General features: G+C 54.3%; 1 protein-coding gene across 1 annotated transcript in view; it reads right to left on the reverse strand.

The window, feature by feature from the left end:
* Window positions 1–10,379, reverse strand: part of RAB6B (RAB6B, member RAS oncogene family) — a 57,299-nt gene extending 46,920 nt beyond the window's left edge. Inside the window, exon 1 of the mRNA XM_041734424.1 lies at window positions 10,074–10,379. Coding sequence (XP_041590358.1) covers window positions 10,074–10,143 — 70 coding nt within the window. The 5' untranslated portion in view covers window positions 10,144–10,379. The remainder of the gene's footprint in view (window positions 1–10,073) is intronic.
* Window positions 10,380–12,970: the final 2,591 nt, after the last annotated feature.

Here is a 12,970-nt window from a genome sequence, read left to right on the forward strand (position 1 = left end):
GCTTTGCAGGGTGAAGCTGCAGCCCTTGAAAAGAGACCATGAGTTGACTCATGGGCAGGGGACTGCACCCATTGATCTGAACAGGCCACCCTCTCTGGGCCAGGCCTGGGTTCAGGACGGCAGTCTGCTGATTCTACTCTGGCTCCCTGGCTCTTGCCCTCTATTTTCTGTGCAGCCGGCCAGCTTGAGATTGGGTTTTTGTCTCTAAGACAGGGAGTGGGGCTCTCCCTTATACAGTGCTGTCCTCCCTCAAGTTCTCAGGCACCCCTAAGTTGTTGGGCAGCTAGATATAATTCCAAAAAGAAGAGCAAATGAATCATGGGAGAAAACAATGATGGTGGGTCAAGCATCTATTGGAAGAGGAGCCCAGCCAGGGAAAGAGTGATAAGAGGTTGCATAAAGGGCCAGGGGAGCTCACAAACCCAATGACCAGGGGGCTGGGGGAGCTCACACACCCAATAACCAGGTGGCTGGGGGCACAGACATCTAATAATCAACTTCACACCAGGTAGTACGTCATGCCCTGAACAGGTAGCAGAGGTGAAGCGTCTGGAAGGGATACCAGCAGCCCTGGAGCACCCCCTTTGGCCAGACAGAAGCAGTCAGGACACGCAGGGCATTGTAGAAGCAGGAAGGGCAGAGGAGGTCAAGGTGACTGGTTTGGGTACATCTGAGTATAGTATAGCATTGTAGAGAAGGACAAGAGCTCCTCCCCTGCCACCTTCCAATATCCTGGAGTTCTCACCCTATAAAGAACCAGGAAAATCTATGTGCCCAGAGGTCTAAATCTCAGGCACACAAACCTCCTCTATATTCCATCCTCTGACTCTTCTCCACATGGCCTGGTTCAGGCTGCCTGCATCTCTTGCCCATACTCCACCTTTGTCTTCTAATCCATGAGCATGTCCCTCCTTAGTCAAAACTCCTAAATGTGTCCCCGTTACCTTTAGGGAAGAACAAGACCCTGTGTATGGAAGCAAGGTTCTCTGGGGCCTGACCCTGCTCACTTCCTCAGGCTCAATGCTTTTTCCAACCATGCTCACTACCTCGCCCCCAACATCTATGCCAGAGTCCAGCCACCCTGAAGTATGTGCAACTCCCCCCACTTCCCAAGCTCCAAGCTCCTCCCAGCCCCCTAGCCCTGGCATAGTCAGGCCATCTGCTTAAGATGCTTTCCTTGTGTGCCTATGAATTCCTGCTCACTGTGCAAAACCTCCTCTGGGAAGCCTTCCCTGACTGCCCCCAACCCCAGGGCACCAGCAGACCATGCCCACAGCCTTATTTGCGTGCTTAATAGTCATGTTACCACTAGCTGAGATTTATTACCTGCTTACCTCACTAACTACTGTTGTAATCACAACATGGCAAAGCCTCTGCCCCTGTCATCTACCCAGGCTCTGCTCCTTGTCCTTGGGGGAAGTTACAGAGCTGTGAAGAAGAGGTACTCTTCCTGTGAGCAGCTGTGGGGGCCCAGCAGAGCAAGGCTGGGTGAATCTGTCCTACTTCCTACTGGGATGGGCAGTGGAAAAATGCCAACTAGGGAGTCCAAAGCCTAGGAGCTATTCCCAGCTCAGCAGTAAGCAGTCTGAGCCCTGCAATCCATGCAAAAGCCTTCCCCTCTCAGAGATGCACTTTCCTTCATCTTTAAAATGGTTATGCAGCTCCACTCATCACATCACAAGGATGTGGGCTCTGCAGCTCACTACACAAAAATGACCCATCAGTGAGTCTCAAAAACCTCCACTCTACCCCTACCTCTTTCTCCCTCATTCATCTACAAAGGGGGGGGGGACTGCTGTCACTGGTTCACTAACAAAATTACCTATCACTCGAGCATTTACCAAGTGCCGTGTATTGACATATTTGATCTTTGTGCAACTCCAACAAGGTAAGGATTACCCTGCTGTCTGGAAAGGAAAATGAGCTTGGGGTGGTCCTGTTATATCTCAGCACCACCCAGGGAGTGAGGAGTGGGCCTGGAGTGGAAGTATAGGGCTCAGGAGCACCAAGTAAGTGATGGGGCTGGGGCTGGAGCAGGAGCTAAGGTTGGTCTGGTGGGGATACTGCATATCCCACTTGGCGCTAGCCCTTTCCCAGACCTCCCTGCTTACCACCCACCCACCTGACCTCAGAAAGAAGATCCTGGAGTAGAAGTACCTGGGAGCTGTCACCTGTTCTGCTGTCCCCACCAAAGGTCCTCTCTGTATGGAATAAAACGCATGCCAGCAGGAAGGGCAGGACAGTCCCCTCCCTGTTGCCTGGCAACCTGAGTCAAACACACCATGAGAAGAGATGAGCCACAGCACCCTGGGGGCACACGAGGAAGGAGGGCCAACAATGCTCTTCTCCCAGGAGAAGAGGCAGCTGGTTGGAGAGGACCCTGCACTGAGGCCTGGCGAGGGAAGTTCTGGGGGAAACAGTTAGCAGAGGCCCTGATTACATGCCTTCATCTCTGCAGCCCCTCTGACCTTACTAGCCAGCAGTGCTTTCTCCAGGCTGGCAGTGTTACTAGCTTCATACCCTGAGCTGGCGCTGAATTACAGGACCAGAGTTAGAGCTTCATTGGCCTGAGTGGCCATCTAGTCCAGCAGCCTTTGAGAATATATTGGGAAAGCCAGAGAAAGGCTGGGGCTTAACCAACCACAGAGGCTGCTGGTGGCTGACCCAGAAGAGAATCAGGGTCTCCAGGGCCCTGATATCTCCAGGTCTGAAGGGAGGATGAGGCCAGGAGAAGGGCTGCCCCAGAACAGGTGGGAACAAGCTGCTTAGTCTGACTGGTTCTCCCTGCTTAGGAATTAGTTCTCTGCTAAAACTGGGATGGCATCTGCCTCCATGACAGTGCAGGGATGACTTGGGAAGGCTTTAGCTATCCCTACAATCTCTACAATCAACTCCCTTCAAACCACCTCAAATAAGTAGTTCATTCTGCATAAGAAAGGAATGTCTGATATGCAATCCAGCTCCAGGACTCCCACATGGAGACCCTGCCTGCTTCTTAGAGCAATCCCCCTGCCCTCCTCACCAGCCTAGGGGAATCTAAGGCCTCTTCCCATGCACCCCCATGCTGTGATCCACTGGCTCATCCTCAGCAAAGAGCTTGGCACATAATTCCACAGGAAATATTTACAGCAGACCTCGTGTCTATAAGGCCTCAGTGTTCTTTTGTCCTCTTACCCTACAACAGGGCCTGAATCTGCCTGTGAGGCATGAGGTCCAACAGATCACTCTGGGTTTCTCATAGTGACCTGGGTTCAAATTCAATGCTGCCACATTAGCAGCATTGTGAGTCCGTGGCCATGACCAGCTCTGCCTGAGCCTCTGTCTCCTGACCTGCAAAACAGGGAGAATTCCACATCTATCTTAACATACTGGGGAGAAAGTACCCCGTGTAGAGCCTAAATGCCACCTGAGATTAACTGGAGGAAAAACACAGAAACCCATGAAGGTCAGCTCCATTTTCTAGGAAAGACAGACTTGTTCTGGACCCCTACCCATCTAGTACCCTCTCTATGCCCTTAGGATGAAGAATCCTTCCTAGGTGTGGATGTGATTCCCTCAGAATAAAGTCCCAGCTCATGGCCAATCTCTGTGACTTGCCCTTACCTCATTTCTAGCCACAGGGGAAATCGGGTGAGCCCAGTTAACCCGATATTGGAAGCTCCTTTCTCTGGGGAAATCCCAAGACATCATGCCCCTTCACCAACTATCCTTCCGAGTCCTGGAAGAAAGCTGTGGTCTTTAGCACAGAAGGCACACAACTCAAGTCTTCCTCTCACTGTCCACAGTACCTGCTGGTGGCTTAGGCTGCCAGTCTTCAGTGTGTTTCCTGGGAGTAACCTTTGCTTTTAAGACTCTCTTCTGCCCAAAGGAGCAGGGTATCATCTGTTTTCTCCTGGACCCTAGCCTGTCCCTTGGATATGTCCCCACCTGGGAATAGGTGGTGCCTGGCCCGGGACATGTGGTTGAATTACCTGGGCTCCCACTGGTCTTGTTACCAAGAGACCAGGATAAATATGCTTTTTTAAAAACTAAAAATAAATCACTTCACTAACATGACAAAGCATTCACAGCAGTGAACATTTACTTTTTAAAAAATCCCACTTAGTTTAGGGCAATAGTTACAGAAATAGGAAAAATGGAAGTTTCAAGCCTTAAGATACAGCAATGAACTCCTCCTAGGAGTTCACAGGGCATTATGAATCTTTATCCTCTCCTTTCCTCTCTCATGAAGCAGGGGCTCTGCTGGGGGCCCCATTTCCTGGTGCACATCTTTTTGGCTCTAACAAAAGCTGCTCATCTCAGGGCGTGGCTGGTACTTCTCCCTGACAACCTCCCCCATCTCCTCTACTCTGTGCTGACAAATGGAAAAGGATGACAGACAGATAGTTGAGGAAGGTGCCCAGCCCAGTTTTTCGGGCAGTCCACCCCTGATGTCTATAGATTTTGCTGCTCACCCTAATCTCTTCTCACCTTGATCAATGGTTCTGCCCAGCAATTTCTCTAACTTATTTACACTGAGACCAAACAGCCCTGCACATTCAATGGTTCATTCATTCAGCAACAGTGGAAGACACAGAAGGCAGAGGACTGGAAGACACTGCAGCCGGGGTGGACGCAGACGGTACCATTCACAGGTCTGCCCCGGGCCAGTTCGCAAGGTCAGGGGAACACCTATAAGGGTAAATATTCATGGGCTGACTTTAGGGATGTGATAGATAACAAAAGAACGATGAGGTTATTTGGTTGTATTTTAATGGGACTGATTATAATTTGGGGGCTGCAAATGATAATGATTATCAGATCATGCAGAACCAGAGTGTATTCTAATGGTCTCGTTTTTCTCTTCTGGTTAGTTCTCTTGTCTCTGACCTCAGCATTGAGGGTGCCATGCTTGTCTTATGCCAAGTACAGGTTAATTCTCACCTTGGGGTCTCATCTGATTCTCTCATCTCATGCACACCTTCCTTACACAAATAAAACCAATATTCTGGGTCCATACCCAACACCCAAGGTTCCCCCCATCATTCCAGCCACTGCGGAAGAGAGGGAAAAAATTGGGAGGAGAGAAAACAAGACCAAGAAGCTGAGACACAGGACGACTGGTGATTTACCTCAGATCTCCAAGTGAGCTCTGGCAACATCCGGTTTGGGCGCCTCCCTTCCTTCTCACCTCTGGTGGCCCTGCTGCTTTCTCCTATTTCTTTAGAGAAGGTGGTGGGGAGGTGGGTACCCTGAGAATGTCAGCTTTTGTGAGATGAACTATGGATTGGGCACGATCAAGGCTAAATGCTCCAACCCTCTGTGAAAGATTAAGTGTTGCTGGTAAAAATCTCGGGCTTGGGAAACCAGCAGGTGTCAGGAAGAAGAATCCTGTTTCAAAGCTGCCTTGACTCCCCTGGCTTTTAATCTACTGAGGGACTATCAGGACATATCACACAGCGAGGATAATCTCATCATTTTTAAATGCAGATATTTAAGGAGCACAAACTCCCTGTAAAAGGGAAAGGGGAAAGGAGCTAAGACCTTGTCCTCTTAGGCACTTAAATTTCCTTTAAGGGGCTTAAAAATTCAGTTAGGGGTTTTGTACCTGAAAGAGCTAATAAACACGTAAAAATCCAGAATAACTGAAACAACAGAGAGGTCATGGGGCAGCATGTGATTGTGTTTTTAAAATACTCAGAAAGAAACCAAAGCTATGCCATGGTGAGTGTCCAGATGGGCCAGGCACAGCAGAATGAGTGGATCTGGGAGGTAGCAGGGAGCAGATTTCCAGGATGGGCTTCAGGTACAATGCCCAGGTCAGCAAAGGGCTCCCCATGTGGTTATGGATGGTGTGTGGTGGGATGGCAGGGGTCAGGCTGGGCCAGGCCCTAGGCAAGGCAGGCCAAGCCTCTGGGCAGTGTGTGTGTGTAGGGGAAACAACCACTCCTTAACCCAGAGGAATGAGATGACAGTGGGGGAAAGCCCCTTCTCAGCACTAGGAAGCCAGACACCCTCATCCTCCTGCTCCCCATCCCAGCCCTTTTTTTTCTCCAGAGCAGGATGAAGAACAGACAAAGCTCCCTGGAGAGGGTGGGCCCCTTCACTCAGCCCACCGGAGTACCAGACGGCTGCCTAGAGAAGCATCTCCTCCTCTGAAGTCTTAGGAGCCATCTCTGACACCTGCCCACAAAGGTGGGTGGGACGCCCTGCTATGTGCTTTCACAGCAGCTGTTCTTCTCTTGTCATAGCTTGCACAGACCTTTACTATAATTATAGCCACAAATGTCTGAACTCCCCAGTGGACCATAAATTCTATGATTCAGGAATACACTCAAAGACCTGACTAAATGAATAAATGGATGATGGAAGGAGGAAGGGAAAGAGGGATGTGTGGGAGAGAGAGGGATAAGTGAACAAATGACTAGATAGTCAAAGGCAGCTGTGCACAGTCACTGTGTTGCACAACTCTGGGGACGCCATTCACATGGTGCTCACTATGGTGAGCAGCACAATTGCCAGGGACAAGACAGAGAGGAGGCAGGTTAGAGGGACACGCTGTCTGGTGACCTCAACCTGAGAAAGCAGATCAAACTTGTGGCGGGCCCTCAATCTTTCTGCTTTGGGCAGAGTAGTCTCAGAGAATGGAGATTAGAAGGGGCCAGAACACTGGACAGGCCTATCCGCCACATCCCTAGTCCCCATGACACACCCAGATGCACCCGAGGGAGGCCTAATGCCCCACTCCCACCCCCGCAGAACACTATCAGAACTTAGGAGGAAGATGTGTCCCCCCAGAGGAGGAAGACCTCCTCTCCTTCCTAAGACACCAGTTCATGCCTATATTCTCTGGATGTCACCAAGTGTTGCAGTTGGGACCAGTGTGCCTCATCCTCCATCGAATCCCCCACCACTGCCATCAGCATAAGAGCATGGCCAGCAGGCCCAGTGACAGCCATCTGAACACCAGCAGTACTGCACAGCCTTCCTCTCATTCTGGAACCACAGCCCTCTCCACAGTCCCACCCCCTGCCAGGCTGACATTGTCAGTCAGCCTGTATTCCATGGTCTAGGGGACAGCAGTCATTCTGCTGCCAAGAGGAGGGCTTTCTTGTGGGCTAGAGGTATTCTCTCTAGCATGGTTCCTTAAGGGCTTCCTACTCAAACCAGATCCTGGTATCTTTGAAGGGTTGATGCCCTCCTAGAATTATCCGTTCCAGGTGTCCTCCTCATCACTGGGCTCCAGGTCAGGTACTCCTTTTTGGAATCCAGGTGTTCTCATCCACTAGCCTAGGGAGATGGCACCATTATACCACCCACAAGAAACAAGAAAAGGCCACATTCCTCCAGCCCCTTCCCCTGGCTTCTATCCAGGGGAGTCAGCTCATATAGGTATGCTTCTCTAGATGGCTTCTGTCAAGCTCAGCTGACCCAAGTGTCTCAGCTAGAGAAGGTGAAGGACCTCTGAAGTCACATAGGGAGAGAGAGCCAGGGTAGAGGGAGGGCCAGAATTCAGGGGCTCCCTACACTGCATAGGCTACAGTGACACAAAGGACCAACACAGACAAAACTGTGTGCAGGCAAGACAGAAGCAGTATCTCCGAAGGCAGTTCCCCCATCCTACCAGGCTCTGGGATGCCTATGTCCCCCACCTAATTTCAGGGCCCCAAAAGCCATGTAGAATATGAAGTACACAATCACTACACAGTCTAGCGGGAGAAGGCTTCTCAGGGCCCAAAGGCTCCCAGCCAGAAGGGACCAGAGTGGCCAATAGCCAATCCCATTGACGGCAGAGCCTTTCATCTCTAATGACCTGTGTTCCAAGGGTGGGCCTACAAACCCTGTCCCCAGCCCAAACAGCTCAGCATTCCCCCCAGGTCATCCAACACGGCCACAAGGCTGGCCAGAGGGTGACAATCCTTACCTCAACTCAGGAGGGCTCCCCAATTCTCCATCTCCCTGATTCAAGGTCATCTTAATTCCCAATGACATGCTGACAACTGGGAACAGGAGATGTTGGTTCCAGCCCCTGAAGTACTAGTAACTCACCCTGGGACTCTCCATAAGTCCTCCCCCTCCCTGGGGGTCAGACTTCTTATCTACACATGCAGAATGGGGACTCCATCTCTGAGGCCTTAAGCTCTCGTTTCTGTGATTTAGGAACAAAGAGGGTTTGCATGGCTCCTCAGGGACCTCAGCCCATCAGAGATTCTGAGGGAGTCCAGAGTTTTCACTCAAATTCACAAGAGGCATTCTCCTCATCAGAGCCCTGGTCTGATGGGCTGAAACATGTTCAGACTGGGAACAAAACATGTTTCTTGAGAACTAACTTAACAGAGCTAAGGCCCTTTGAGAAGCACTGGGGAAATGTGAAGGACTAAGAGAACTGCCCTCAGGCAACCATTTCACAGAGACAGAAACTGAGGCCCAGAGAGGCCTGGAAATCTGCTCGAGACAACACAAGCAGGAATTCAACTCCCAGGCTGTCTGGTCAGAGTTCTCTCCCAGGGCTTCAGGCTGGGTAAGAGTAGCACTGGGATGTGAAGACTCCTGAAATCCCTTCAGGCATAGTGAGCTCAGAAGCTGGATTCTGTTAAGATCAGAAACTCATAGTCCAGGACCCAGGGCTGGCTGGCTGAGTTGATTCTGTTCTGAAATGCCCAGCCTGGCCCCAGGATCCATCCCCACGTTAGGGCCTGACCACCTTCTGACATCCTTCTCTGAACCATCCACCCCAGGGAATGAGCAGCAACACAGAGGCCTGCCATGTGACCTTCACAACCCACTTGTACACGCAGCAGGGTAGCACTGTTCCCTGAGCCCATCAGGTCCTCCTAAGGTTGCCTGTGTCTTGGCCCCTTGGACAGGCATCAAACCACGTGAACTGGACTGGTGTGCAGAGCTAGAGCTGGGGATCCTGTCCCCAGTGACCGCCTTCTTCCTGAGGTGAGCTGGGCAAGGCCCAGCCTGTCTCTCTGCAGCCCCAGGTGAGAGGCCTCTGGGGAGATGCTCCGAGGGCCACTCCTTCCTACAGGTGTCAGCGGGATCCACGCTCTTCCATCTGGTCCTCTCACCTCGGGGCCACCCGGGGCTTCTGAGATGCTGTCCCGAGAGGCTGCCGGGTGGCAGGGAAGCCGCTGTCTCCCCCTCCCCCGCTCCCCCGCCCCTGGCCGGCTGCCACGGTGACCTCCCCTCCCCCAAGGCGGGCGGAGAGCCGGGAGGTGGGGGTGGGAAGACGCGTCTGCGTTCGGCGCTCCCGGAGGGGTGCTGGGAGGGTGCTGGGAGGGTGCTGGGAGGGTGCTGGGAGGCCAGGCAGGGCGTGCCGCCCGGTCCTTCCTCTGCCCAGCGCCGGGCTGCACCGCGTCCCGGAGCGAGGCGCCCCCCACCATCCCCCAAATCCGCCTCGCACCGGGGAACCCTCGCTGTCCTCGCCCAGACCCTGGGCCCGAGGGCGCTCCCACACGCGGGCACAGGGCAGCGTCTAGAACCTTCCGCGCCCAGCCGGACGTGAGGCCGGGGGAGGTGGGCGCCGCGTTCCCCCAGCGGGCGCCCGCCCTTCCCACGGGAGACAGGTGTCGGCTTCCCCCGAGGCCGCCCGCTCCGGGGCCTGGCCGTGCCCAGCACGAAACACCTGTCGGGGCAGGGTCCGCAGGGAGCCCCCGCCGGCCCGACGCCCGCCCGCCTCGTGCTGGGAGAGGGGCTCCGGCCCCCGCCCCCGGCCCCCTGCCCGCGCCCCCGCGCCCCCCTGCCCGCGCCCCGCGCCCCGCGCCCCGCGCCCCGCCACCTGCGCGGTCGCCCGCAGCCGCTGCCGCATTGCGAGCGAGCCCGCGAGCCCCGCCGCCCGCAGCCGCCGCCCTCGGCCTCCCGCCGCTGCAGCCCCGCACCCCTCCTCGGGCCGGCGCCCCCCGCATCCCTCCCCGGGGCCTCCCCCCGCCCGGGCTCGGAGGGGCCCTTCCGCGCCGGGGCCGGGGCCGGGGCCGGGGCCGGGGCCGGGGCCTCACCGGGCGGACGAGGGCGGCGGCGGGGCTCGACTCGGCGCCCAGCCAGAACCAGAACCAGAACCAGAACCAGAACCAGAACCAGGGGGCACTTACCGCTCTGCTCCCCCAGGAACACCAACTTGAATTTTCTCAGCGGGTTCCCGAAATCTCCCCCTGCGGACATGGTGCTGGCGGCCGGGCCGTGCAGGCGGCGGCGAGGCGAAGGAGCGGGAGGGAGGCGGAGGGCGAGGGAGGCGGCCGCGGTGCGGGAGCCGGAGGGGGAAGGGCGGCTGCGCGCGTCCCTGCCTCCCGGTGCGCCCGGCCCGGCCTGGGCGGCGTGTCCGGCGGCGGCGGCGGCGGCGGCTGGGCTGGGCTGGGCTGGGCTGCCGCGGGGCGCGGGGCGCGGGGCGCGCTCTGGACGCCCGAGGCGCGGGGCGCAGGACGGCGCGGGGCGGAGGAGCGCTCTCCCGAGCCGCGAGCCGCGAGCCGCGCGCCGCCGCCCCCTGCCGCCCGCCCTCCGCGGCCGCGCCTGCGCCTGCGCGCTCCCCAGCCTCTGATGTCATGCGGGGCCCGCGCCCGGCCTCCGGAGACCCGGGTCTCGCCGCCTCTCGTTGCCCCCCCCCGCGTCTGCCTGCCTTCCCCGCTCTAACGCGACCCCTCCTTTGAATCCAGAAAAATGACACGAAATTGCCAGGGGACCTTTGTTTCTAGTCTTCCAGAACCTACATGCGGGTCCCTTCCTCCACCTCCCGCGAGCCCAGAGGGAAAGGAAAGGAGGTCGGGGGAGGGCCGGGTGGTGGGCCAGGGCCCTGACCGGCCTGGCTGTGGCTGTGGCCCCGTGTGGGTGGGCTCTAGCCCTCCCTCCTCTGGGCTCCTCTCTGGGGTCAGGGGTGTCACCTCAGACCTGGCCAGCAAGAGAGGAGGACCAGAAAACGGTGCCAATCTCAAGCCAACCGCTCCGACAGGTAATTTTATCCTGAATCTGCTGTCCCATGAGAGAGAAGGAGCAGACGCCCGAACATCAGCACGGCTGTCTCTGGACAGTGCCCTGCAGTTCTTGACTCTGGGGCCACCAGGCTTCCGAGGCCTCTGCTTGCCCTGGCACTTAGTTGTATCCGGACAAGGAGCTTCCAGAGGACAGGAGGGTTGCTTCCCATTCCCCTCTGTATTCCTCTGGCCCAGCGAGGCACGTGGGACAAGTTGTGAGTGGGTGAGAGCAGGGAACCCAAGTGGTAGAAGGACCCCCAGGACAGCAGATGGTAAGACATTCCAGTTAATGGAGGTTTCATGAAGCTGCCTCCTACTGTTCAACCACCACATGGTCTCCTTCTTTACTGTGGTTCAAAGAACATTTGGGAGCAAGCCCTGTGTGTGTGTGTGTGTGTGTGTGTGTGTGTGTGTGTACAGAGAGACGAGAAGCAAGCTCAGCCCCTAGAGATTACCAAGGGACATTTGTCATCCTCTTTCTGACTTACAGGGCTTGATTGGGGTGTCTTCCTGTCTGTCTCTGGTTTGTTTACCAGCCCCATAGGCATCCTGGCCCATAGTCAACCCAGCTGGATCCCTCTCTCATTGCTTGTTTAAAAACTAGAAAGTGAGTTCCATGAAAGCAGCTGTTGAAGCTCCATCACAGGATCTCAAGGACCTAAATGAGAACTCAGTAAATAGTTGTTGAATGTTTGAATGAATGTCTAGAATGCAAATCAAAACAACTGTTTTATTTCTCCGAATTGCCTTTGGTTTGGAGCCTCAGAGATTGTAGGGCCAGCAGTCTAGGATACCTGCCCCACTGTGCCTGGCATCAGGCTCAGGGGCACCCTCCAAACTCCCACTCTACTTCTGCTCTGGGGCTCTTGCTCTCTCAGGAGACTGCATCCAGCATGGGGCTGAAGGAAGCTCTAGAAGGAGAGGCGATTCCAGCACTGCAGCACTTCCTACCTCTTGAGTGGTCCCTCCACCAATATTCCAGATGCCACCTGGTGCTGTCTTCCTGTACCCTCTCATCCTCCTGTACTGAGGACATTGTCACTGTCGAGACAAAGCAGTTGAATTGTGATAGAAAGTCAGGTAAGCTACTGGCAGGAAGTTAGGTAAGCCTGGGCAAGTCCTACACCTTCTCTGATCACCCGGTCCCCCACACGCAAGGCAGTATGACAGTAGGGGAGGGATGGATGGGACCCAGGCCCCTCTGGCCACCTATAAGCCTCAAAGTCAGACCCATGGGCCAGGACACCTATGGGACACTGTCAGAATTATTCCAGTTCAAATGACAAAAGCCCTACCTACTTCAACCACAGCACGATAGGTTGGCTCATGTAGCTGGAGGTAATAACTGCTGTTGCTCAGAGAATGTGGTCATTGTGCTGTGGAAGTCTGAGTCTGCTCTGCTCCATATCCCCCTCCTTCTCTACCTTTTGTCATTGCTTGTCTCTCCTCATTTGGGCTCTTGTCCTTAACCTGCCCTGGAAGAAATAGGCTTTCTCCAGGTTCCAAAAAAAAAAAAAAAAAAAAGGGAAATGTGGCCCCTGGATCACTCAGTTTGGTAAACCCACCAGAATAAGTTTCTGAAAACTTGAGGTTCTGCTGTTTTTGTGTTCCTTTATTTTATTTATTATTTTAATTAGGTAAAGCTTCTTATTGCACAAGTTTGATGTCTGTGTAAGTTGTAAAGAAAACTTTCCATTGTGAATGTCCATTGACCCTCCACCCAGCTGGAGAAATCAAATGTTACAATACTTCTAAGGTCTCCAGTTGTTTCCCTCCCCGTGCATCCTTTCTCCTTCCTCCCTATTTGCAGAAATGCACAACTCTGGTTTTTCTTTGAGTCTTATCACATTTTGATGTGTCCTTGAACAATACTTTGTTTTCTTTGCATCTTGTGAACTTTATGTAAGGTATGGTCTCTGTTATGACTTGCAGTTTTCTTAACATTATATTCCTAAGATGTGTTTGTTGATGCATATAGTAGCAGTTCTTTTGTTTGCACTGCTGTTTAGTGAATACTGATGTGT

The sequence above is a fragment of the Vulpes lagopus genome, chromosome 19 (assembly GCF_018345385.1).
Source record: "Vulpes lagopus strain Blue_001 chromosome 19, ASM1834538v1, whole genome shotgun sequence".
NCBI lineage: Eukaryota > Metazoa > Chordata > Mammalia > Carnivora > Canidae > Vulpes > Vulpes lagopus.